Source organism: Gastrolobium bilobum, unplaced genomic scaffold (genome assembly GCF_033153095.1).
Source record: "Gastrolobium bilobum isolate Gb01-03AN ecotype WA unplaced genomic scaffold, APGP_CSIRO_Gbil_v1 utg15090, whole genome shotgun sequence".
In the NCBI taxonomy this organism is placed as follows: Eukaryota; Viridiplantae; Streptophyta; class Magnoliopsida; order Fabales; family Fabaceae; genus Gastrolobium; species Gastrolobium bilobum.
Window position 1 is genome coordinate 183,420 of NW_026898506.1, and position 26,624 is coordinate 210,043.

The 26,624-nt window shown below is 35.2% G+C and overlaps 2 protein-coding genes across 2 annotated transcripts; one reads left to right on the top strand and one right to left on the bottom strand.

The window, feature by feature from the left end:
- Positions 1 to 530: 530 nt before the first annotated feature.
- On the bottom strand, positions 531 to 8,358 carry LOC133316944 (uncharacterized). The gene is made up of 10 exons (XM_061518744.1): positions 8,203 to 8,358; positions 7,876 to 8,045; positions 7,307 to 7,438; positions 7,074 to 7,124; positions 2,823 to 2,919; positions 2,612 to 2,658; positions 2,045 to 2,261; positions 1,376 to 1,505; positions 1,222 to 1,264; positions 531 to 785 (listed from the first exon to the last, which is right to left on the bottom strand). Exons 1-10 carry the CDS (start codon positions 8,279 to 8,281, stop codon positions 711 to 713), a joined length of 1,041 nt encoding a protein of 346 aa, XP_061374728.1. The 5' UTR covers positions 8,282 to 8,358; the 3' UTR covers positions 531 to 710.
- A 13,126-nt stretch (positions 8,359 to 21,484) lies between these two features.
- LOC133316942 (protein EARLY FLOWERING 3-like) lies at positions 21,485 to 26,398 on the top strand. Its single transcript, XM_061518742.1, has 4 exons — positions 21,485 to 21,900; positions 22,402 to 23,276; positions 25,037 to 25,088; positions 25,233 to 26,398. Exons 1-4 carry the CDS (start codon positions 21,724 to 21,726, stop codon positions 26,232 to 26,234), a joined length of 2,106 nt encoding a protein of 701 aa, XP_061374726.1. The 5' UTR covers positions 21,485 to 21,723; the 3' UTR covers positions 26,235 to 26,398.
- The last annotated feature ends 226 nt before the right edge of the window (positions 26,399 to 26,624 follow it).

Below are 26,624 nucleotides of genomic sequence, written 5' to 3' on the forward strand. Positions count from 1 at the left end.
TCCCCAATTGCAGAAAAAATCTTAAACGCCCCCGAATTGCAAGCGTATACTCTTTCAAAGAGATGAATAGGAGAGAAGATGAGGTACAGAAACACAGAGATTCATTTTTGTCTCATTTGCCAGAGGTATAAAAGGTTTAATTTACACCCAACGTGGAAAAGGATTGACACCAAGTTGACAAGGGAAAAATGGCTTTCCCTCATTTGTGATTTGGCTGATGATGGATGTCTTGCTAAAAAAACTGACAGGCGAACCCACCTCGCAGCAAATTCAACCTCTTTTGATATACACTTACAACAGGAGGAGTTGGTGGGTTGGGATTTATACCCCAACCCACACATCGTTTCTGTTTTGCAAGCACTAAAATTCACGGCAATCCATTTGGCCAGGGTCTACTGTCTACGTCAACTAGCATAAAAATAATAATAATAAAAAAAAAAAGCCCGCGCTATCTCCCAGCAAAATATTGGTGCCGCCTAAGCAAGAGAATTGAAATAGTTTATTCAGTTTTGTTATAGAAAACTTGACAATTTCTTCCTTTCTTTTTCTTTTTTCCGGTGAATGCAAGCGGGGAAAAAAGGAATCACAAGTATTGAACAACTCCTTCCCCCTAACTCATTCCAAGTATCAGAGGCACCAAGTCACTATAGGCTCAGAAAACTGATTTATTGCATAAGTTTGGTTGAAAGAGAAGTAAACCGTTTTCCTTACTACATATCCAAGATTCTACCCCTTAACATGGCCTCAGCTTTCTTCACCTGCTTCACTGGTCCCATGATGAAGACCTACATAAAAACATGAACACTTCAGACAGACAGTTAAATAGCAGTGTTTTCACATGCAAATTGTGTTTGAAATCAAAAAATGAAAAATGGTGACTGTAATAACACATTAGAAGATAACAGATTCAAATTGACCAAGTGAAAAAAGTTTCCAGGGATCATAGGGATTCTCAATCAAAACCATCATAACAAGATCTGTTGCAAGTCCAAGACACCCCAACAGGTATATAACCCCAAAATTTGAACATCATATAGACCTCTTTCAGCAAATATAATCATTCAGATTACTGGTATAGAATGTACCAAAGACTCAACAAAAGGTAATAGGATAGATAATTAAAAAATCAATAACAAACCACCAACCCACGAACTTAAAAAACTCGAGCAGCTAAGAAGCTGGAGCTCATCAATCACATGCACAGCATGCTGATATACCAACCTTGTCAGGCGGTCCCTTGGAACCTCCAATGAGAATTTCCGCACTGAACAATAAAACAATGGATCAAAGTATTTACTAATTACCAAAAAAGAAGAAGAGAAAAACATGTATTCACTAAACCAAAGGAATGGAAAGGAGAGAAATGAATAATTACTTGCAAGACTCCTTAATTGACAAAATGGTAGCCCCTTTTTTCCCAATAACAAGTCCCATCTTTCCTTGGGGAATATCAAGAACTGAAAGAATTTCTTCTTCAGGACCATTTCCATCGGCTTTCAACTTATCTACAAGAAAAGAAGCGCATTCTTTAAATAGTCAATAGCATGAAACAATCAATCAAGCATTCCTCATACATATGTATCACTGTATCAGTATACAAGATTAACATAGAAAGCTAAAAACAATACTTCTTGCCAGTTGTAATGTAATCTAATGAACAAAGCGGACCAAGCTTCACTAAACTATAATATATTTTCACGAACCTGGAAGAGGAGTTACAACATAAAAAAAGGGAAGAACCCTCCCACCAGGAAGTTGTAGTTCATAGTTCATGTAAATTTCTCTCTTTATGTGTTTACCTAGGAGTTGCATATATTCACTTTTGTATGGTGATTTTCAACTGCTAAATTATGCCATCACCTTTAAGTCATATTATGAATGACATCATACTATTTCAATTTCAAATTAAACTCTGTTGGTGGAAAGTAAAGTATAGGAGGATTTAAAGGCAACTAGCAATGTAATATGTCCATATAATTTCATGATATAGAAATCAAATAAGAGAATATAGTTTATATATGAGATTCTCATTCACATTTAAGACCTGGAATAGGAGGTAGAGATGGCCAATCAGCATAATCATTATTGTTTACACAAAAACATCGGCAATACAAGGCACCACGAACGGCAAGATACCACAAAGACCGCTCATTTAATTTCTCCATCATTTGGTGATAGATGTAGAGAAGAAAACGGACATCATCAGCAGCAGCACGGACCATTTGTTCAGATAAAGGTCTGTGTGTCCAAAACTTGGGGTCCTGACAGAACATTTAGAAATAACATCACTAGATAAAATAGCTAAGTTGGATAATGTAGATTATATAAATATTTCATATTTATGCTTTGATAGCCCATGCAAATTATTCTTATTGACCTGAACATACAAATCAATATCAACAAATGGATAAATAAAATTCTTAAATTATGATATGTAAAAATGAAAATTATATGACATAAAAATTAATGATGTTTTACGGTTTCTTTCATTTGGAACTCTCTATAGTTACATGTTTTTTAGTGTTTGTTATCAGTCAAACCTTGAACGTAACATCATATGATGAAATCAATCAAGCATGCTGGAACCAAGTAAGATTATTCAAATACCAACCTGTCGAAGGAGGACGCGAACTTCTTCCTTCTCAAGATATGAGATACCTACATGCAAACCCTCAAAAGTGAATATGGAGGAAGGAACCAAGTGACTCAAAGGAATTTATTAGGAATTATTAATCATCTCCAACCAGAATAATTTGGTCAAGAATATAAAGAAACCATGACCAACAAGAACATTTTAATGGATACCACGACACGTATAATACCACAATAACGTGGATCTGCAAGGAGGCCAACAAATGAAATGTAGTCATCTGGCAATCTCTTTCGCCCTTCTTGCTCCTCTATCAGTGAATAAGCAATCTGAACCAAAACAAGGGATATGATTAATCATTCAAAAAAGAACAAGGATCGAGACTTATAAACATTTATTGTACTAGTGTTAAGAATCCTATGGAATTATTAATGATACTCATCAACATCAACAACACCTTTATCCCAAACCAGTTGGGATCGATGGTCAATAAACACAGAAAAAAAAAGATTGAGAAAAAATAAATAATAAATAAATAATAATAGTAGTAGATTAAAAAATGAAAATTAAATAAAATGAAAAATACGTTTACATAGCCTGTCCCGAACCAAGGTAAAAGAGGACGGTTGCCATCAGGAGTAGTGAGCCGGCCGTAGAAAAAAAAAACAACTATTCTTATGAGATGAACCCATTAGTGATACTAAGAAGAAAAAAAATTGCTAAGGGAACTTATTTGTTAATCAATTTCCACCTCTCTCCAACCTTGACATTTCTTAAATTCAAATGGATCGCTTAGGAGGAACAATAAAAGAAGTCCAACTAAGAATGGCTCTTTTATGATTATAGAGATAAGTTTAAAAGTAACCAACTGATGTCTTTACTATAAAAAGGTTTAGGAGGAAAAATGTTTGTTTACAGTTAGTAGAAGCTTTTTGATCTAATAAAGTCGTTGAAACAGAGTGTGAGACTAATTATGAGCAAAGGCTTGCACACTGATATATTATAGTTAGACAATTTTGGAGATAATCATTACTATCAATCAAGGAGGTAATCACTAGATAATTTTCAGCAATCAAATGAATTTAGTTGACGGAATGCTAATATTCTAAACAAATATATTACACTCCCCCTGAAATTGAGGCTTATTAGACTCTGAAATTGTTAAAAAATAAGCACTCTTAAAATAACAGAAACATAATGTGGGGTCTATAAACCATATCTGGAAAGACAACTCATCAAAATGAAGCATCCCAAACACTAATGAAGAGATGCTTTAGATGCAGTGTGCAAAATGAGCACTGCAGGAACAATAACTCAGCAAGATGGTTGGAATGTCGCACAACCAACGAGGAAGAAACACTGATGGAAAGATGTGCAATAAAAATTTCCTATCAAGAATTCATAAAAAGCAAGGCCCCCAAACCTCTCCACGTTAATCAAAAACTATGTATGGATCTTAGAAAGAATGACCTCAAATTGACCTAAATATTCTTGGAATTGAATCTGGCTCTAAGTCCCTCAAAAACAGCCAGTGGCTAGAAGAGAACATGGCCAAGCAGAGGGAAGAAGAGCCAACAGCCAATCCTAACATGTCAGCTGGAGTAAAGCATAGCCAAACATGATGGTTTACAGTGATGCTGGAGTGGAGTGAAGCTAAAAACTAGAAACTGGGGCTGGAGTGAATTGCAGTCACTAGAGATCACCGTCAGTATGGTTCTCAGTGGGTACAGTATAGATCTTTGGGACACTGATGGCAGTCCACTAAGGGTTGGGGTAAATCCAGCCGAGAGGTTACCATTAATATGATTATCCTTTTTTTTTGCACGAAACTATTTGTCAACCAAAACAAAATTAACACACAACCTGCATGCTACAAAGGCTGCATTTCAGCAACAAATTGCATCTAAGATATTAACCTGAAACTTGAAAAAAAAATCACCAGTCACAGCAGAAGTAAGAGACAGTGAATACTGGGAAGAGTAGGAACAACATGACTCCATATCAAATAGGCCAGCAACAGTATGAGGGCTTCAGGGGATTGTTTGTAAGGAATTCTAGACTCTTGAGATCCACCCAATACTAGAAATTGTCTCATGCGTAAAAATAGTTAAGGGAGATAATTAAGGTGTTCCAGAAACAGCTCCACTAGTGACCCAACCTGTTTTAGTAGTCTCTAGCTACCTACAGGAACTTCTGCCTCTTCAGGGATTAGAATAATACAAGTAATATACTGCGCGAGTTATTGCAAGCTGCCTGAACACAACAACTAACTGTAATCTATGTCCAGTTGCCACTGCTCTGCCAATGTACATAATTTGTTCAATAGTATGCTGAAGATTATTACCAGCAACTAAATGTAAAGCATCCTAATCAAAACTATAAATATGTAGACACATTTGTAGTTGTAACATCTATAGCAGATGCACTATTGTTTGCTGTCTTAGTTTGTCCCTGAGGTTTAGGTGCAAGCATGGAATTGACATTGATACAATTGTAGGTGGATTGCTAGCAGGTTAAGCAGATGAAGCCCCAACAGAACCCACAGTTGTACTGTTGCTAAGGGGGAGGAAATGGTTTGAGCAAAAGTTGAATGGCAGATTTGGAGTGGCATGTGCATAGATCGGCCAGAGAGGAGCTCTCACACACTGCAAAAGCTGAACTGTGAAAAAAATCTGACTGGGGACTGATCAGAAAAGGGGAGACATGCCAATCTGGGCTGATGACTGGCAAAGGTGGAGTTTGACATGCTGGCGTGTGGCTAGAAGGCCACCAAAGATGGGTGGCATATGGAAGGGAGTTTTCTGGTGACGCTTGGGGTCTTAACAGATGGGCATTCTCAAATTCCAATGATGGGGTCAGTTCGTCAATTGAGGATTGGGGAAGGTGGTGAACCAGAGATGGCCGCGGAAGAGCAGAAAAGTAAATGGATGCACTAATGTTGGCTGGAAAGGTGCATCGCAGCCATGGATAGGAAGAAAAAGTAGTACTCCAGCCAGGAGTTAGTGCAAGGCCATAGGAAGTGATGCCGAACGCACACAAAAAATTGGCCAAATAGAAAATTAGGATTAGGAGAGAACCCTTGTTCTCGAAAAATTATAATCAAATATTCAAAAAATCCACAACCAATATAACAAGGGTCTCAAACTCCCTTTATTAGGCTAATTACAAACCAATCAGAATTTATTAAGGAATCTTTTAAAGATAAAGATAAGGAAAACTATCTCCTTAAAATAAGGAAAGTTTCTAAAGATAAAAATAAAAATAACTAATTACAATTAAATAAATCTATTATCTGATAAGCTCAAGTTCAAAACACATTCCAAATCTTATCCCTTGAAATAAGTCAAATTTCTTGAAAATATGGGTCATGCTTAATGGGCCATAAATTTGATTGAGATTAGATTTCTTGAATCATCCCATTGAATACTCCCTTGAGTTTCTCTGCCCGAGCTCCCAAATCCCTCGATGTTGTGCCCTTATTTGCATCAGGAAGTGACATAGTCAAAGGTCAGAAACACCATACAAGAGCAGTTCCAAATTTTTCTAGGAGAGTAGCAGCAGAATAGTGACAGCATAAGATCACAAAGGATGGTACTGCCTTTCATAACATGTTGAAACAGCCTGTTTGAGAGAAACTGTATATATAGGCTTGCACACTGATCTCTTATTACAAAAAAGCAAAAAAAAACACTCTCCGTTAAACCCGACTAGCGAGTGTGGGGTGGAGGAAATCCTTGTACGCAGTCTTACCCTTGCATAATTGCAAAGAGGCTGTTTCCTGGATTCGAACCCATGACCTTTCAGTCATGAAGGAACTGATCTCTTATTACAGTATCAATAAAATCAACTAAGGAGATAATTACTATCAATCAAGGAGAAAATTACCAGCCAATTTAGAGCAATAAAATAAGTATGACTAAATGCTACTATTCTAAGCATAAATGTCAATATTCTAACAAAAGTAAACACGTTACACAAAAGGAGAGCGATTTAATCATGAACTAAATGAGTAATTTGCAATAAATTTGTCAGGAAACTAATCTAAGATTGATGGGCACATGCTCTATTACTGAAGATAGACAATAAACTCAAGGCAAAACCATGTAAACCTCATACACTTCGCCAAAATAATAATCATATCATTGTTAAAAGGATCAATACAACAAGGGATAAGTAGTTAAATTTAGATTTATGAGCATATTCAAGTGATACACAAATGACAAAAACATATCTAGGCAGCAAATTATAAAACCAGAGCATATTAGTCACTGTTTTTACTACAGCGACCAGCTGAGATACAATATCTCATTCCATTGCCAACAACCATTGCTCAAGGAAAATAATTTTGAGTCCATATAATATGTAATATGTGCTATTGTGGAAGTGGAAGTAATTTATTCTGCCATCTTAACAAGACCTTTAAGAATGGGAAAGGAGAACGGTGGAGGCAGTGGGAAGGCTGCCTATTAATAAGAAAGCTCACCTGGGTATCCACCACGTTGTTCAACTTGATGCCAAATTGAAAGTACAAAGCCTAGAAAACAACAATATGTTTATGAACGCTTTAAATTATCAGGTAAAGTTGATAAATACTGAGATGACACGTCAAGTCTCTCAAACAGTTTTTTTTCTTTGATAAAATGTTTCTTAAACTTCAACAAAATACAAAACGGGGGTGGGGGGAGTGGAGAAAAAGTAATCAAATAAATCAGAGACCTCACTATCCCGTTTGCAATCATGAATGACTTTTGTGATGTAATTAGACTCAAGTGCAGGCTTACAGGCTTTGATAAGCATATCTCCCCCTTGAATTGCATCAACCAGGTATACAGCATCAGGAAATGCAAGCTGCAGAAACATGAAACTTAATTCTATACCAAGAATGAACAAAATAATCCTCAAGCATGCGATTACAAATAAATTATTACATGCTTATCTCAAAAAAAAACAGGAAAATAGAAAATAAAAAACGGCAGAACGACTATCCAAAAATCATAAGAGGCAATTAAAGAATAACACAACAGAGCAGCAACAGGTTTAGGTTTCCATTATATGCATATATGTTGGTTTTATTTATTTATATATAGCAAAGAGCCACTGACATTAACTGAAATTAACATCCAACTATATACACATACATATATATATACTCTATAAATTATCATCATGTTTTTAATTATAGAATTTGCGGAAAATTGCGACTAATGCAGTTGCGGAGACTACCAAAACGGAAATTTAAATCCATGAAATTGTGATATATGAGTGTGAAAGCAAAGGAAGTTGACCTGCATTATACAGAGAGTGCCATTGCGACACAAGTCAACACCCTCGCAGTCAAAACCAATGACGAGTTGAGTTTGAGGTGAGGGTTCCAGGAATTCAACAGGAAGTTGAGACGCAGTGGTCACAACATGAATTGGAACGCGTGATTCATCATCATCCACACCTTTCTCACCTGATTCCAAATTCAATTCATCAAATCCTAGTAACTGATCTCCAAGGAGAACACACTTAATCAAACTTTAGAGTTACTAATAAAAAAAAAACGATCATATTATCAAACAGTTGAAATTGAAGAAAGCGAATCCCTAAATCAATCGCCATGTATGAACCTGAATGAGAGGGTGAAGACAGAGGAAGAGGAAGGTGTGTGAGATAGGAAGAAGAGGGAGTGGAAGGAGAAGAAGCCATGTGATCGGAACCTCAATATCCAACTACATCACAAGTTTCTCTCACTGCTCTGCACTCTCTGCATACACATTCTCTTTTTCCTCTATGTTTTCCTTTTATATTTGTTTATGGCAAAAAAAAAATCTAAAGGGAAAAATGTTGGTACGTAGAGTTTTAAAGAGAGAAATAAATTAATATTTTTTATTTAAATTTTAAATTAAAAAAATTCACTCATTTTATCTTTCCATGATTTTTATTACTTGTGTCTTTTTTTTAAAATTCATACAACTCTATGTCCTTAAAAGTACAAACATGAAACCCAAAATTTAATATTATTATTCAAATAAAAAATAATAAAAGCGTAATATTTTGGAACCAATTTATAGATCTATAGCAATGAGTAGCCCCAAAATTGGGGTGAATCGTGCTACCCAATTAGGCACAACTAGTGTTCGGGACGCGACTCACTGGACAACGAGGATCATCGACCAAAATGCTATTGTTTGACAAGTTTTTTACTCAAATGCCACACGAACAAATGCGATGTAATTCGCTACAACTAATAGCGAATTACGTTCGCCAATAATTTTGTGACACGTGGCACATTTTCGCAGAAAAAAGCTGACCGGACAAAATTCGCTACTAGTGATAGCGAATTTGATACGCAATGTGGCCACGTGTCACGAAATCATAGGCGACGAAGTTCGCTACCTGTCATAGAGAATTACGTCGCGTGGCAGTTTGGTAAAAAATACTGTTTGTGTGACATTTAAGTAACAAATTTGCCAAACAGTGACACTTTAGTCACTGTTCCAGATAACGACACATGGCATATAATAGTTAATAGTTTGACCGTAAAACTTTGAAAAACTCTAACTTTTGACTCAGGTGTCTGAATCATGTTTTTTTATTCCACATAATTTATCAAGATTTAAGCAATAATATCTCATTGAAAGAGATTTGATAAAAAAAGATTCCATTTTGTTTTTGAATTTTTCGAGTTGATGCCACCACAAGAGCATTTTATCTCCTAAACTTTTTCAAAAAAAAAAGGGGGGGACAACATGCGTTTATTTGGTTTTTTAACCCTTTTTAAAACAAAAATTAACAGGTTCCTATTTGTCTGTTGACTTGATGATATAATCAATTACATGAGTTCAAGTTTACAATAAAAGTTCAAAAAGCTATAACTTTTAGCTTGGGAGTCTGAATCAGGTGATCTTTTTATTCCACGTAACGATTTGAGATTTACGCGCTGACAAATTCTCGAAGGATTATTTTTTAGTGTTGGAAAAAAAACTAAATAACATCATTTACAAAGATAAAATATGTCAAACGGGGCACAAAGAAGCATCTTTTTGGGAAATTTGTTTGACCAATTCCTTTACGTGAAATAAAAAAAAAACTGCAACTTCTATCTAGTTTCATATTGTCTATCAACAATCTGACTAGTTTGACCACCAAACTCGCTCAAGCAACGTTCCGCTTGGCAAACCATACTCACTGTGACTCAAAAAATTCGACAAATTTTTTGGAATTTATTTTTACCAAATCCCCTTTAATGAGATGTTATTACATAGATATTGAAAAGTTATGTGTATTAAAAAAATTACTTGATTCGAACACCGAAGTCAAAAGTTATGACATTCCAACTATTAAAGTTTTTTGCATATGTTATGGGACCAGAGGTGGCAAAGCGGGCTGCCCGTCCCAGCCCGCTAAAAGCCCGCCAAAAAGCAGGCTGGCCCGCCCCGCCCCGCCATTGAAGGTGGGCTAGATATCTCAGTCTGCCCTGCCCCGTTTGGGCGAGCGGGGCGGGCTGCCCGCCAAACCCGTCACATTTTACACTAAAAAAAAAAAAATCAGCCCGGGCGGGCTGGCGGGCAGCGGGTTTAGAAAACTCAGCCCGCCCCGCCCCGCCCCGTTTGGCGGGCGAGGCGGGGTGGGCCGGGGCGGCCCATTTTGCCAGCTCTATAAGGGACTGCTCGAACATTAAAATTTTGTGGTGTCAAATTCTTTCTCCTATCTTGTCACCGTCATTTTTTGATTTACAGCTGCATGACTGGATGTTATTTAATTTAAATAAGAAATCGCTAAGGTTGTTTGGCGTTCTTTGGGAGACTATTTTTGGTGTCACTTGCTGGATGACTTGGTGGTGGAGGAATGAAATAGTTCATAGTTCAGGTATGGCTAAAAGTAGATATAATCTTGACGTAATTAGGCTCAAAATTGCTGGAAATTTGGGATGCTATCTCTGATATGAATGGAGGTAGAATGGATAGGGGATATAGTGAGGTTCTAGTCAAATGGGTCCCGCCAGATACTGATTGGATTAAGCTAAATACAGATGGTGCTTCAAAGGGTAATCTTGGTAGGGCTGCTTGTGGGGGACTGATTCGCGGGTCAGATGGGAGATGGTTAGATGTTTTTTCTTACAGGATGGGTTTTTGCAATGCTTTAACTGCTGAATTATGGGGGATATTTAAAGGGCTAGAACTTGCTTGGAATGGTGGTTAGAGGAAAGTTATAATAGAAAGTGATTCATCTACTGTTGATTCTCTTCGACAAGTATACCGATCGCACAAGTAATATAATGAATAAGTAGAGTATCGTCTCCACAGGAATTGTAAACCAAGTACTACAATAACCAGTGCCCTTAAGTTGGAAAACTCGGATGTTTTTGGAAATGAATTGATGGTAAAATAAAGACAAAAATTTAAAATATAATTTTCAATTCAAATAGCAATGGTAAAGTTTGGATTTTTGAGAGAATAATAAAAAGTATTGTAGCTAAGGTACACGCACCATATGATCCCCACTTTAAACTTTGGATTGATTGACAACGTTCATTTAATTTAATAACTCAGACAAATTATCATCTAAAATAATTAGTTAAATCTCAATCCCTTGGCAATCTAACCCTTTAATTCAACTGGAATCCTAATCCCTTAGCAACCCCGCATGAAATTAAGCATTAATCACGATAAATCAAACGATTGCAACTTACACAAGTCTATCCCTAGAGCGTGCATAAATTGTTACCTTACCCCCTTTCAGAATCAAAAACCCCAATATTCCTATTGCGAGCCCTAATTCCCAAATTATTATCTCCTATTAGGTTGATCAAGTCTAACAGAAATAATATCAATACGCACAGAGTAAAAATAAAATATATTAAAATAAACGAGCGAAAATAATCAATCCATCGCAAAAAGGGTTCACATAGGGTTTGTGACCCTAACTACAATAAAAAGAACTAGCTAACCATTATCATGGCTAAATATTCAATATTCATAAACGTGGTAAATTAAAAGAAGAAGAAGAAGATGAAATAGAACCCTCTCTGAGCACCGACGTCGTCTCTCTTCAATAGAATAGGATTCGATCCCTAATTCTATAAAAGACATCCTATTTATATGCCTCTTTTCCTTCTTCCAAAAATGCCCTCGGACAACACGGCGTATTTTTTCCCGCAAACCGGCGCCGGTGTGGCGCCACTTAGCGCCGCACTTCTGCCAAATTGTAAAAGTCAGACCAAATTCCTCGGAAACTGGCGCTAGTTGGCGCCGTTTTGGCGCCACTAGGCGCCATGCCACTGCCAAAAAAATGTCATTCTCAAGAAACTGGCGCCAGTTGGCGCCACTTGCAAATCTCCGTTGTGCAGTTCGTAAATTGGCGCGAGTTTGCGCCAGTGTGGCGCCATTTTGCTGGAATTTGTACTGTGCTACACCCGTGTAGAGTCGCGTCAACAGGCTCTTTATAATTTTGTAATTTTCGCTTCTTTTACCTGTATAAGCACAATCAATAGGTGAGAATTATCATTGACATAGAAAGAATCAATATAATTAGCAAATATGTATTTAAATTGCTCTTTTATGACTCAATTCTTATCAATTTCAACTTGAAAAACCACACTTGTCAGAGGCACATCAAACCATTCCCAGATTTAAACGTTGATGTCCCCAGCAATGTACAAGACTCAATCCAGGAAATATTCAATTAATCCAACATAACAATCCATAGACACTCTCAGACACAATATGCCATGCATGCCTGACCCAATATCATAAATTTCCAACAGTGTCATCAGCTTCTTAAAGATACAAGTCTACATTGATTACCCCTCACACAGATAAATAATGTCCACTCATCACTCAGTGTTTAAGGGTATCATGAGCACTCAATCAATCACAGCTATAATACTACCATAGGCTTGATCATATTCTCAAAAATTCTTTAAAATGAAGAATCAAACACATGCATCAATTGATCAAAAGGACTTCACAGGTTGTAACTTGGCCGGGTTAAAGGGTAGGAATATATGGATAGTAGCTCAAACAACAATGAGATTGAAAACTGATATTATTTCTCTTTAACACATTCAACTTAATGGTTTTGCTCCACTAACATTCCCACAGAATTTCGGGAATTAATTCCTTTCAGCCACCTTTTATGCACATTCACCATTTTTTTTTTCTTTCTTTTTCAAAGTTTTTTATAAGGTCACAGATGAAATTTGCATCCCCTAATTACTTGACCTCTGTGGAGCTTACCTCAATTTCTTTGTTTTATTTTCAACACATCAGTAATTCAATCTCAATCAAGGTAAGTCACATGGATATAGGCTAAGCCATCAATCAAACCACAGGTCATTCATCAACAAAAAAGTTCAGGCTCAAGGGGCTAACAATGGAAAAAATCATACAGGTGGGTTATTTTGGCCAATAGTTAACAAGAACAAAATGCATTTATCATATCAACCAATGCATGCATAACAGAGAAACAGATCAAGTTTTAGAGTGTTACAACAGTGAGGTCTCTCAAAAAGAAAATTCAATGTTTAAGCTCAAACCTCACAGCTATGGTATCAATATAGACTTCAAGAAAATTGACCTCAGACATTATCAGAATTTCACAACATCAGTTCAGACAAACGAACAATCATATAATCCAATTATATCTATGCAATGTCATGTCAGAATGTCATACAACATACTTCTAAAAATTCAGTCAAGCACATTAACTAGATAAGCACATTTAAACCTGAGAATTGCTTGAAAAACAGATTAATAATTTTTTTTTTAGAAAAAAATAAAGAGCACACAAAATCCTAACTAAAATAAAATAAAGACAATAAAAGAGTTTAGAATATCTCCCCTGATAAAAGAAGTGCAGTTCCAAGGTGCTTTCCAACAGCCCACCATTCCTAGATTTAAAGAATTGTTGTCCCCAGCAATAGTCAAACCAAAAGATGGATGATAAACCTGCACCATGGAACAAACTGTGGCATATAGGATAAACTATAATGCACACAATAAAGCATCAGACTGTTTGGGAAATATACAAACTTAAAACAGCAAAGTACTAGAAAGAAAAATAAACTAATAAACACTAAATCTCCGTCAGCAAGGAGATTTAATCAATCCTCCATGTCATCCCCCTCAGCAGTATGAGATGACTCAGCAAATGGCGGATCTGGTGGTACTGGGTGCCTTGGTGCATGAGACCACAATTCCCAAATTTGGTTCAAACCATGAAGCCATGTAAAGAACTCTTTGAAGTATTGTTTTCTTTGAAAGACAGAGTCTTGGTGTCTCTTCTCACAGAATCTCCTTTTGGCGGCCTTCATACTCCGGTAATCCATATACATATTCCAACTAGTATCAAAGAGTTTCACTGCTTCCTTTCTCATTGCCTTCTTCTTTGTAGGATTACGCCTCCTTTGAGGCTTCCTCACATGTTTGAATCATCTTTCTTTTCAAGAACCTCAAATGCCACATTCTTTTCTTCCTTAAAAGGAATAATATAATGCGCCTCAAGTTCTTCACCAAGCTCTTGACTAGAAGATTTTTATATTTTCCCTACTTCCTTTAAAACATCAAGACTAAAACAATCGCCTTTGTCAGAAGAATGTTTCATAGAGTCAAAGACGTTGATGGTAATGGTCTCATCGTTCATCCTTAACTCAAGCTTCCCATTTTCAACATCAATCATTGTACGAGATGTAGCTAAGAAAGGTCTACCCAGCAAAAGAGGCATCTCAGTTCCCCCTTCCATGTCCAACACTACAAAATCTGCCGAAAAGATGAACTTGTCCACTTTCACAAGAACATCTTCAATTATACCACTAGGTTTCCTTAAAGATTTGTCAACGAGTTGCAAGGAAACCATAGTAGGTTTAAGCTCAGATATCCCCAACGATTTATACACGGAAAAAGGCATCAGATTTATACTTTCCCCAAGATCACACAAGGCTTTGCCGACATCAGTATTACCAATAGCAATTGGAATGTTGAAGCTCCCTGGATCACTAAACTTGGGTGGAAACTTCTTCTGTATTATGGCACTACACTCCTCAGTGAGTGTTACTGTCTAGCATTCCTGCAGCTTGTGTTTTCTCGATAACAAGTCCTTCATAAACTTGGCATAATTAGGCATATTAGCCAAGGCTTCAGCAAAAGGTATATTTATATGCAACTTCCTGAAGATATTAAGAAATCTTGCATATTGCTGCTTCTGAGCATCTTTCTTGAATCTTTCTGGATAAGGTGCCATAGCTCTCACATATTCAGGATTCAACTCAAATTTCTTCTTTTCAGCAACAATAGGTGGCTCTTCTTCAATTTCATTCTCAACAGGCCTCACTACTTCAGCAGGTTTTCCACTTTCTTTTTCAGGTTTTCCTGCAGGATCCAGCTTCTCTTCAACCTCCGAAGATGACAGTACTTTACCACTTCTGGTTGTGATGACCATACAATCTTCCCTCGGATTAGTAACTGTGTTACTAGGGAAGGAACCTGGAGTTCTATCAGCAATTTACTTAGCCAGTTGGCCAATCTGATTCTCTAAATTTCTGATAGAAACATTCATTTTTTTGGTATTGGCCCTAGTCTCTTCCATGAAAGCATTTGTATTTTTGGTATTGGCTCTAGTCTCCTCCATGAAAGCATTAGAATAGGAGGAGGTTGCAGAAAGTTGTTGGAACTATAGTCAAGACCACCTCCTTGACCTCTCCTCTGAAAATTACTTCCAGAAGGAAAATTCTGATTTCTTGAAAAAATTTGTTAGGGCTTCTGCTCATACCAAACCCCATTTACTTGCAACTGTTGTGGATTATCACCTATTAGAGTAGGGCACTCATTAGACTCGTGAGCCTCTCTACAGTATTCACACACCACAGAAGTTGATTGAACCTTGGACACTTGCAGTTTCTCAAACTTTTCATTCAGACTATCAAGCTTCTTGGACAACAGCTTTTGTTCAGCAAGCATAGCATCATTGATCTCCAACTTTATCACTCATTTTCTTGCTTAAACTGGGAAGCTCTCATTCTCATTTCTCGCCAGTTTCTTTATCAAGTCCACAGCTTGCTCAGATGTACTCTGCCGAATAGAACCTCCAGCTGCACTATTAATCACCAACCTTAACAGGAGAGATGCCATTAAAGAAGATCGCCACCTTTCTATCATCGTCTCCCTCATAGTGCGGACATTTTCTGATAAGTTCTTGGAATCTATTCCAGGTTGCACACAATGATTCTCCTTCAAGCTGGCAGAAGTTTGTGATCTCATTCACGAGTTGGTTGTACTTCTCCATAGAAATGAACTCGGCAAAGAACTTTGTTGACAAGTCTTCCCATGTCGTGATACTATTAGCTGACTGCCTTTCTATCCATTTGAGAGCCCTTCCCTTAACAGCAAAAGGGAATAATCGAAGCCTGATAACATCGGCAGACACTCCATTGTGCTTAGTAGTATCACAGATCATCAGAAATTGATCTATGAACTCATGAGGGTCTTCATCCTCAGCACCAGAAAACTGAGCCCTCTCCACCAAAGTAATTAAAGATGGCTTCAGCTCAAAATTATTTGCCTCCACCGTCGACCTGAGTATACTTGAATTTGGCCTATTGAACACCGGAGTCAGAATGGTGTCCAACAATCTTGGAGGTGGGTTATTTGCATTGTGGCCTTTGCCACCAGCATTGTTGTTTTCTGCCATCTCTTGTATTGGTTGTACAGGTACGTTCTTGAATTTTTCCCAAATTATCTGCTTGGCAACTTTCCTCAGTCTCCTCTCAGTCCTTCCAATTTCAGGATCAATCACAAAGTCTGTAGGAGCAAGTCTACCTTGCATAAACTCAGAAAAAAGTGGTTAGTAGCACCTGCAAAACACAGAACAAGATAGAACAAAAATAAAAATAAAAATTCAATCTCAAAGATCAACGGTTATTTATAATATTGGAATTAACAATCCCCGGCAACGGCGCCAAAAACTTGATGCTCTCCGGCAAGTATACCGATCACACAAGTAATATAATAAATAAGTAGAGTATCGTCTCCACAGGGATTGTAAACCAAGTACTATAATAACCAGTCCCCTTAAGTTGAAAAACTCGGTTGTTTTTGGAAAATTATGAATTGATGGTAAAATAAAGACAGAAATTTAAAATATAATTTTCAATTCAAATAGCAATGGTAAAGTTTGGATTTTTGAGAGAATAATAAAAAGCATTGCAGCTAAGGTACACGCACCATATGATCCCCACTTTAAACTTTGGATTGATTGACAACGTTCATTTAATTTAATAACTCAGACAAATTATCATCTAAAATAATTAGTTAAATCCCAATCCCTTGGCAATCTAACCCTTTAATTCAATTGGAATCCTAATCCCTTAGCAACCCCGCATGAAATTAAGCATTAATCACGATAAATCAAACGACTGCAACTCACACAAGTCTATCCCTAAAGCATGCATAAATTAGCAATTTGTACTGTGCTACACCTGTATAGAGTCGCGTCAACAGGCTTTTTATAATTTTGTAATTTTCACTTCTTTTACCTGTATAAACACAATCAATAGGTGAGAATTATCATTTACGTAGAAAGAATCAATATAATTAGCAAATATGTATTTAAATTGCTCTTTTATGACTCAATTCTTATCAATTTCAACTTGAAAAACCACACTTGCCAGAGGCACAGCAACTGCTATCACTCTGCTCACCAAATTTGGTGATGCATCCCGTGAGTCTCTACTTGTGACTCGGATACGGGAATGACTATCAAATAACTGGACAGTTCAATTGATGCATACATATAGAGAAAGTAATTCTTGCGCGAATTGGCTGGAAATTTTTTTGCTGGAAAGGACGGAACAAGAGGACTATTTGACTTTCCAATCTCTTCCTCCTGATATTAAGTGGTTGTATTTTTCTGATTTTAGTTCTGTTCATAGGACTAGAGTTTCTCGTTTGTAGTTTGTTTGCTTTTTTTGTTTCAGGCTATGTCCTTATTTCAACCAAAAAAAATAAAATAATAATAATACAAAACAATTGAACATCCTTGTAGGCCGGTTGTAGCTTAAGCAATATCTTTAATAATTAAGCCAAATTCATTATTTACAACTTTAAGAAAATGAAATTTATAAATTTCAAGATCATACAATAATAAAGTAAAATTATTATTTTGGTTCTTAAATTATGATGATATCATATTTGTTTTTATAAAAGACAAGTAATATCAATTTAACTTTTGAAAGATGGAGAATGATATTAATTTTTTTTAGAATGATATTAATTTAGTGTTCTGAATAAATTGACATTAATTTAATTCATCAATAATAATAAATAATATCCAGTAAGTTCCTCAATCAGGTGAAAACATTTTACTTTTCTTTTTATACATATTACTTTGGGTTCGCTTTTTCTTCAGTTAATGCAGATAAGTTATCTGCAGTAAGCTCAATACGACGTCGTTTTGGACGAAAATCATGGTGTTTTTATAATTTTAATTTATTTCAAGGTTATAATAATCTTTATATTTATAATTTTTTAAGATTTTAATACAAAAACGACGTTGTTTTGAGAATAAATGCAGATAATTTATCTGCATTAACTGCGGAAACATTTTTTCCTATTACTTTTATGATTAAGTGTCTAATTTAATATCAGCTATCTCTTAGATAAGATAATGTTATATATATATATCAAGAAGGTGCTATCAGACAAGGAAAACAGAAAGGCAAACAATAAATATTGGATGTTAACTTTTTAGAGACGAAAGATAGATGTTTTATTTATAATAATACTTAACGACACCAATGTATATTTCGTCATATTTGTTTTTATTGCAGCCTAGGTACTTTTATTACATGCACACAGTCAAACAAAAATTAAGTAACATCCTAAAGTTAGTTAATCAAATACATGAGTATAGCTTTTTTATTTTCATTAATATCTTGATTAGATGTCCCTAAAAGAAGTGTTTATTTTTTTATGACAATATTTAAAAAAATAAAATATTAAAAATCCACTTAAATAAATAGTATACATATAACCATTTTGTTGTAAGAAAACAGTGATATTTTTACGTGACATCAGAATGTCTTAAAAGCAAGTTTCCTTGACGAGTTTGACAACTCATGTGTCTTTCAACTCATTAAATAATATGACAATATATCATTAAATGGTAATATTATTTTTTTATATTGATAATCTGTATAAATTAAATTATATATATTTATTTACCAAAAAAAAAATTATATATATTTAAAAAAATTACATATATTTAATTTAATTTAAATTGTATTATTTAACTCATAAGTATATAAATATAAAAGCTTAAGCTTACTTCGATTAACAAATAATCAAAAAGTTTTTGCTTAAATTACACTTTGATCGGATTAAAGTGACGACTTAGAATAGAATCATATCGAATCTTGCTTTTCTTGGTGCTCTTTCTCCACTCTTTTTGAAGTTGGAACTTCAAGAAGAAATGAATGACAACGCAACAATCACAGCTCAGCGCACTAGGCAAGCAAATGCCCCACAGTTCTACGGTGGTCAAAAAGCCACTTTCTTTAACTTCTAGATATGTTATACTTATGAATGGATTATTATTTCTCCTAAGTTAATTTTATCTAAAGTACATGAGATTTATATGATTATATAAGTTTAATACACTTTATATATATATATATATATATATATATATATATATATATATATACATACACGATATCAAATTATCTTATATAATATGAGAAATTTTAATTTTAATTATTAATTACATTCATTAAATTAAAGATGTAATTAATTTAATTAAATAGAAACTTATTCATCTAAACATATGTTCTCTTATATAAGTCATTTATTTGGCTAACCAATGATAAAGATCCAGCATTGAGACACTATCACCTCAACTACGAATTGGTTTCAAATTCAGGTGTCCATTCTGCTAATTGTTAAAATTGAGATTTTAAGTAAGATCAGAAATGAATTAAATCATCATAAAATGTAAAATTATAATGTCAAAAAATCGTAAAAAATCATAAAAACATAAAAGAATTTGAAATATTTATAAAATTATTTTGATAAAAAAATATCGTAAAATCTAGTGATAAATCGAAATTTTAACAACTATGGTACTAACAATAATTTTCAATAGCCTATAGCAAAATTATTCCCTAATCTAACTTTCTTCTTTTTGACCTAAATTTATTTGGTACAACTTTTTGGCCTGATTTTGTTCATACTCAGATAGAATAATAATAAAAAAACAATTTTTATTTATATTTATTTTTAACAGAATAGTTTAGCATGATTTATTATTTGTTAACTTCGATGGATTAAATAATTTCTATTATTTTTCCATTTAACAATCATTTTAAATCTAAGCTTAATTCAATTAAATTTTCAATAATTTTATAGACTATATAACATTTTTTAACCCCCAAGGGTAGCTCAATCGAGAAAGTTGAGTGCCAATGTTGTTTGATCTAGAATTCGATTCTTGACCCAAGCAATTCTAAAATTCTTTGAGGGCCAGAGGGATTAGTCTTATCTTTCCTTTGATGAGAGTAGTCAATGACCCATTGTTTCAATAAGGGAATAATTTTTGGGCCGTACTCCAAAAACAATGTATCGAAAGATATTGAATGGGAATATAGGTTTCTACAAAAAAAGAAAAACATTTTCTTATAAAGAAATATTAAACACTATTTAATTAGAAGGATTATTTTATTGCATGTATATATTAAACATTGTATAAGACTAAATAAGATCGCAAAATTAATATTTATTTATTCAATTAAATTTTCTTATTTATTCTTTTAAATAAATTTATTGAGAATAAAGATATTTTGACTGCAACGATTGAATGAAGCACAATAATCACACATTAAAAAACTTTAACACCAACAACAATTGAGCATACTATAAAATGAGCGGCACTCGTAAGAAAAAAAAAATTAAAAATTAGAATATTGAAAAAAAATTAGTAACTTGTGAAGCGAAACAATAATGCACGAGGAGATAAAAAACCCTTAACGATTAGAATTTTGTTGTAAATGGACATTAATAGATTTTACTATATGTTATTAGAGATTAAATATATTTTAACAGTAGAATATAGAAGAAAATCTTGTTTAGATTATAATTCTATGAGTTATTGGTTAGCTTGCAATCAAAGAAGAGAAAGGCACCGAAATTTTTCAAAATTTGGTAGCCTCGGTGAGAAAGTTTCTTCAGTATTCTCACAATATTATTGGTATTGGGAGAGCCCCTTTCTAAGTTTCAACAATATTCAAACTGGAGTAGTTCTAAAGATGAAGCAATCGAGTAGAGTCAACTTTATTTATTTTATCCAAACAATATGTATGGTTAATATCAGATTAATCTCACTTATTTGTCATTTCATTAGGTAATAATGAAAATTTACCGTAGTTGGATGAGAACACTCACCAAAATGTTATTTTTTGGCAAGAATTATATTCAAATATCATACGAATAATATTTTTTATCACACTGTCATGTGTCATAATTCGTTACAATTGGTAGTGAATTACTTTTGCCAATAATTTTGTGGCACACTTTTACAGAAAAAAACTGACATGTTATAATTTACTATAGTGATAGCGAATTTGGTCTACAATGACCACATGTCACGCAATCATTGACGAATGTAATTTATTACTAGTGATAACAAATTAAGACTTGTGACAGTATGGTAAAAAATATTTTTGATTGGCATTTGAATACAAATTTTATCAAAAAATAACAGTTTGATCGGTGTTAGTGTTGGATGATTCTCCTAAAATTAAGTTAAAATAAAATAAATAAAAAGTGTTTTTATTTTAACAGTAAAGTGAAGAAAACGTCAATCTGGACAAGACAATGTGATTGTGATCTAGTTAACCAATCTTATTGTCGAAGGGGGGAACCCACAAGACCGCACTTTTTCTTCTCTTTCCCTTATCATTCCGAGGAATCCCTAAACAGGCTGTTCAGTTTTCCTTATTTTTCTCCTGTTGTCGGTCTTCACGCCAGTTACTTCATATCCTTCATCTGGATTTCTATTAGCTTTAGCTTCGAGAGTAGATTGACGATTATACCCTCTCTCTCTCTCTCTCTCTCTCTCTCTGCGTGTTCGCAATTTAAGATATACGAAGGAAGAGTATAATGATGAAGAGAGGGAAAGATGATGAGAAGTTGGTGGGGCCAATGTTCCCAAGGCTCCATGTTAATGATACAGAGAAGGGAGGTCCAAGAGCACCACCAAGGAATAAGATGGCCCTCTATGAACAATTTACTATTCCCTCTCAAAGGGTCAATCCAATTACTTCTTCAACCTCCCAGGTATGTTTTGGATTTCCTCACTTTATGTTTCAATTTTATTTTTTTAAGTTTGAAATATCTGTGCTTGTTTAGTTGCTTTTAGCATAAGAGAAATTCATAGTTGTATTTTTCAATTAAGGGGTTTCTTAACCTTTTTATGTTTTACCTAGGAGTTTGTAGCACCAACTCACTCAAGAGCCCTTTTGGGCTTGCATATGCCCAACTTGTGCTGAAATCTAACTTTGATTTAAAAGAATTGGCCGCAATAATTAGACTCTCACCATTTGGTTGAAGGTGTATACAAGTCCATTTTTTTTTTTAGTTTTATCTTGTGCTTATTTAATTCCACATGATTAAATTCGTAATCCTATAGTTACCGAGGCTTTGAAATTTGGTTATAGAAGTTGTGATACCATATTAAGAATTAACTCTCCTAAAAGTGTAAGGTGTTAGATCTTAGGTTGAAGGTTTATGAATAACTTTATGTATGTCTCTAACGTGAGTTAACATATATATTTGCAGGGGATTGAACGTGAGAGAAGTTATATTGTACCGGTTCATTTGCCTTCACAAACACGCTCTCGTCGTGCTGAAAGTTATATTTCTCACCAATCTGATGGATCAAACCCGGACACTTCGTTTGCACAAATTGAACAGAGGGAAAAAGTAGATGAAGGTGACTTTAGGGTTAGTGTATATGTTCACTCGACGATTGGTCAACCTAATGATCAAACACTGGAGAGTTTCAGTGGGAAAAAACTCACTCCTATGGGCACTATGAGTCTTGGTTGTTCAGTAGCAGCGCAAAATGGTGGTGACAACGATCCCGCACAATTTGGATTGCCGCTTACTGATATGAGAAAAGATTTGCGGAGTGAGAGTGAAGGGCTTCTGCAAGTAAGCCGAAGAAGACAGCGACCTGTAATGTCTGTCAAAAACATATCAACTGGCGAAATTGTTGACAGTTTAGTGAAGCAAGCCAAGGTGATTCCAAATCAAGAGGATCAAGAATGTCCTGTGTTAAATATAAGCAGATTACAACATGCTGATGTATGCTTACAGCTAGAGGGTATAGCTGGGTCAAAATCCAATGACATTGAACATGGTGATGGTCTCCTTGGCTCTACTAGGGATTTGGATAATGGAAACACCCTTGTACCAAGAGGCTGCTTTCGTTCTAAAGTGAACCAAACCAGTCCACATGAGGCTACCAATGACACTGAATATCATGGTACCAGGACTGGTGGCCAAATACAGAATGGAAATCTAGATGAAAGTGATGATGTTTCCAAGATCTCCAGTGAAGAAAATTTGTCAAGCCTGAAAGTTTCTCCTGATGATGTTGTAGGGATAATAGGTCAAAAACATTTCTGGAAAGCAAGACGGGAAATTGCCAAGTAAGTCTTGTTGATTGTCAGTAGCATCTGTTTCTGTGGTGGTCTGTCTTGTTGATTGTCAGAAGCATATGTTTTTGTGGTGGTCTCAAACTTGAATTATTTCCTTGTGAACCCTTTACTGATTTATGATAAGTGGATTATCTTTCATGCTTCAGCCTGACAGTTTTTATGTAAATTTTTAGTTTCTTAAATACTACAAATTTATGATTTTGGCATGAAAAGAAGTCATAATTTGTTTTCTATGTACGTATGCTCGGAAATTTAAAATAAAATAAAAAATAACAGAAAAAAGAGTAAGTTTGATTTGGTGGAAGTTTGGTTTATTCACGGACTGCTGATTTGATTTAACTGATATTTTGATGTAATGATGAGACTTCTGCTTTTGCATGCATATTTGATTCGTATATGAGGTCTGGTTTGAGAATATGTGAAATTTTTGCCCGTTGCTACTTACTGCTGGTATTTTTCTTCTCTCCTATTGTTACAAATGTATAGCTGCAGTAGTTTCTTCTATGCATTGTTAACTATGCTAGGCATGTGGCCTGGATAGTTAACATCTCAATTAAGGGGTTGTAAATGTGGCTTTGAAGAAAGGAAATTTGATAGTCTTGGGGTCCCTTCTAAATTGGTTTTGAATATTTTCAAAGTCCCGAATAATGCTTTAATGGTGGGTAATGGATCATCTTACAACAGGGTGGTGAGCAGTCTTAAAATATTGTACTATGTTGGATGGGCATCCTTGTGACAGCAGATCATCTCATGATTCACTATTTGGATATATTCCTGTCTTGGTTTCCTCTTACTTGGTTCTCCATGTGACGACTGGGGCAAGTTTCCCTTACTGCACTGCTTGCCCTTACTGCACTGAAGGACTTGGACTAAGAAGGGGACCAAGTAATGCAGGATGATCCCAGCAGAGTATGGTAGGAACACTTGGAGAGTATATGATGACTTAATGAGTCCTTAATAGGTGTTATCGCAATAAGATGACTTTTTCTTTTCTCCTTCCCCTACTTATCTAGTGTCTTGGTTTTCTTTGTTCTAGACATTTTGGGATTGAGATTGGGATTTTTCTTTACAATAATACACTGTAGATAGCTATGGTGTTGTGCGATCTGTGTTCATATAGAGTAGATATCTTTGGTATTATTTGATGTATATTTGCTTGCCCCCATAAAAGATGATAAACACAAAGCTTTACAAATAAAAGGTTGGTTGATTTTATCGGGAATGCTATATGTACCCACATTTGATTGTATGCTTGATGCTTCCTGGTCGAGTCTGATCTTTATTTGAAGTTTGAAGCAGCAACAATGAAGTTGCACACATATTTCCTCTGAATTATATATTTTGTTTTTCTCCTATAAAATATAATTTATTTAGCATTCTATATGAGAAAGCTTGTTGCATTGTAGAAATATATGACCAGAATAGGCATGTTATCTTTGTAAAACGGGCATGGTTATAAGATTTGTGTCTCAATAATACATTTCAGTCCTCCTGGAAGAGCTTTGTTAAGATTTCCGCTAAGATATGATATTTATGAGTTATAGAATGATAAAATATTTGGCTTATTTGACCAGTTATCTGGTGTGACTGGAGATCCTTGGTTTTTGCTGGTTATTGGTTTATATATTTGTCCTTTCAACATGATCATATCTAGCTCCAAATATGTCATTTTCCTTTTCATTTCAATTTTGTGTGTCTCAAGTCCCACATTGTGCAATTTTCTTGATCGAACTCCCATTCCTTCTCTACAGTCAGCAGAGACTGTTTGCTGTCCAAGTATTTGAATTGCACAGACTGATAAAGGTAAAATGATCTTCTACACTAAGTGCTTGTGCTAGTTCAAAACGGGAAGCAGTGTTAGCTTTTCTGCACACACCCATGCACATGGACTCATAGATTCATCCTTCAAGTCTGTTCATACAAAATTAATTCTTTTAATTTAAACAGGTCCAACAGCTGATTGCTGAATCACCAGATTTTTTGCTGGAAGATGATGCTTTATTGGGAAAATTTCCTCTGAAGGGATCTACTCCTAAAAGTCTCTCATTGGAAGTTGTTATTGAACCTCAGCAACAAAAACTCAAGCGGCAAGATGGTTCTGAAAAGCTAAACCATAAAATAGAACGTTCCGCTGAGAATGCAGTTGGGAAAACATCTTTTTCATCCTTGAAAAATGCTAGCCACCTTTCAGATTACACCCACTCTCCCAAAAATCCACACCAGACAAATTTAGCTCCTGATAATAAAACAGGTCCCTGGTGTTTCAATCAGTCACCTGGACATCAGTGGTTAGTTCCTGTCATGTCTCCTTCTGAAGGGCTTGTCTACAAGCCATATCCTGTTCCTGGATTTTCAGGAACAACGTATCCTCTGGGTGGTACTTTCATGAATCATCATGCCTATGGAATCCCTTCTTCTCATCAAGTAATTGTGTCGCCACCTTACATTCCTCCAAGCAGTCATGCGTACTTTCCTCCATACAGCGTGCCGGTAATGAATCAATCAGTATCAGGACCAGCTGTTGAGAAGGTGAACCAGTTTGCTGCACAAGGTTCTCATGGTCAAAATGGTCACTCATATGTAGAGGGAGCTAGTTTTAACACTCATAATCAAAGCTCATCAAATTTGCCAGTTCAGAGAAATGGAGCTATATTACATGTCAAGAAATTTAAAGGGTCTAAAAAGGGTGAGTTACAAGGGAGTAGAGCAAGTAGTCCTGGTGAAATGTCACAAGGAACCAGAGCAGGGAAAATTGCTGAAGGAAGAGATGATCATTCTCTTTCCCTTATGACTCCTTTAGTATCAGAAGGAGTCCTTCAGTCTCTAGAAAACAGACAGCAATCGCAAGTAATCAAAGTAGTGCCACATAACCCGAGATCTGCAACGGAATCAGCTGCTAGAATTTTTCAATCGATTCAAGAAGAGAGAAAACAGTATGATTTAGTCTAGTTCTGTTTATGGAGTGGAACCTTTTGAGTTGAGTTGGTATTCTTGTTGCCTGACATCATGTATCGGGTTAATTTGTTTTACATTTCCTTTTGGTGTTGTCCTAATTACAACATATTTTGTATTAGATATTATCTGTGGAATGTGAAAATTAGTCAAATGTACTATTAGTGTATGCTGTCTCCATACACATACTTTCATTTTGCTATTGGAATTGATTTACTCGGAATCCTCCCTACGTGTGAGGAGATGGGGGTTTGGAAACTACAATTTAACACAGTATGAATACATTGAACATGAATATCAAATGAATTTGAAAATGAGTTAAAAGTTTTAACCCGAATATAATATATTTATTTTATGGATTGATACGACACGAATAATTTGAATATC

Excerpts from the sequence above, each read along its gene's own strand:
- LOC133316944 (XM_061518744.1), bottom strand. The coding sequence starts at position 8,281 with ATGGCTTCTTCTCCTTCCACTCCCTCTTCTTCCTATCTCACACACCTT. Across the intron at positions 7,439-7,875 it reads GCACTCTCTGTATAATGCAG|CTTGCATTTCCTGATGCTGT; the intron begins GTCAACTTCCTT and ends ATGTTTCTGCAG. Across the intron at positions 2,920-7,073 it reads ACAACGTGGTGGATACCCAG|ATTGCTTATTCACTGATAGA; the intron begins GTGAGCTTTCTT and ends GTTTTGGTTCAG.
- LOC133316942 (XM_061518742.1), top strand. The coding sequence starts at position 21,724 with ATGATGAAGAGAGGGAAAGATGATGAGAAGTTGGTGGGGCCAATGTTC. Across the intron at positions 21,901-22,401 it reads TTACTTCTTCAACCTCCCAG|GGGATTGAACGTGAGAGAAG; the intron begins GTATGTTTTGGA and ends ATATATTTGCAG. Across the intron at positions 25,089-25,232 it reads AATTGCACAGACTGATAAAG|GTCCAACAGCTGATTGCTGA; the intron begins GTAAAATGATCT and ends TAATTTAAACAG.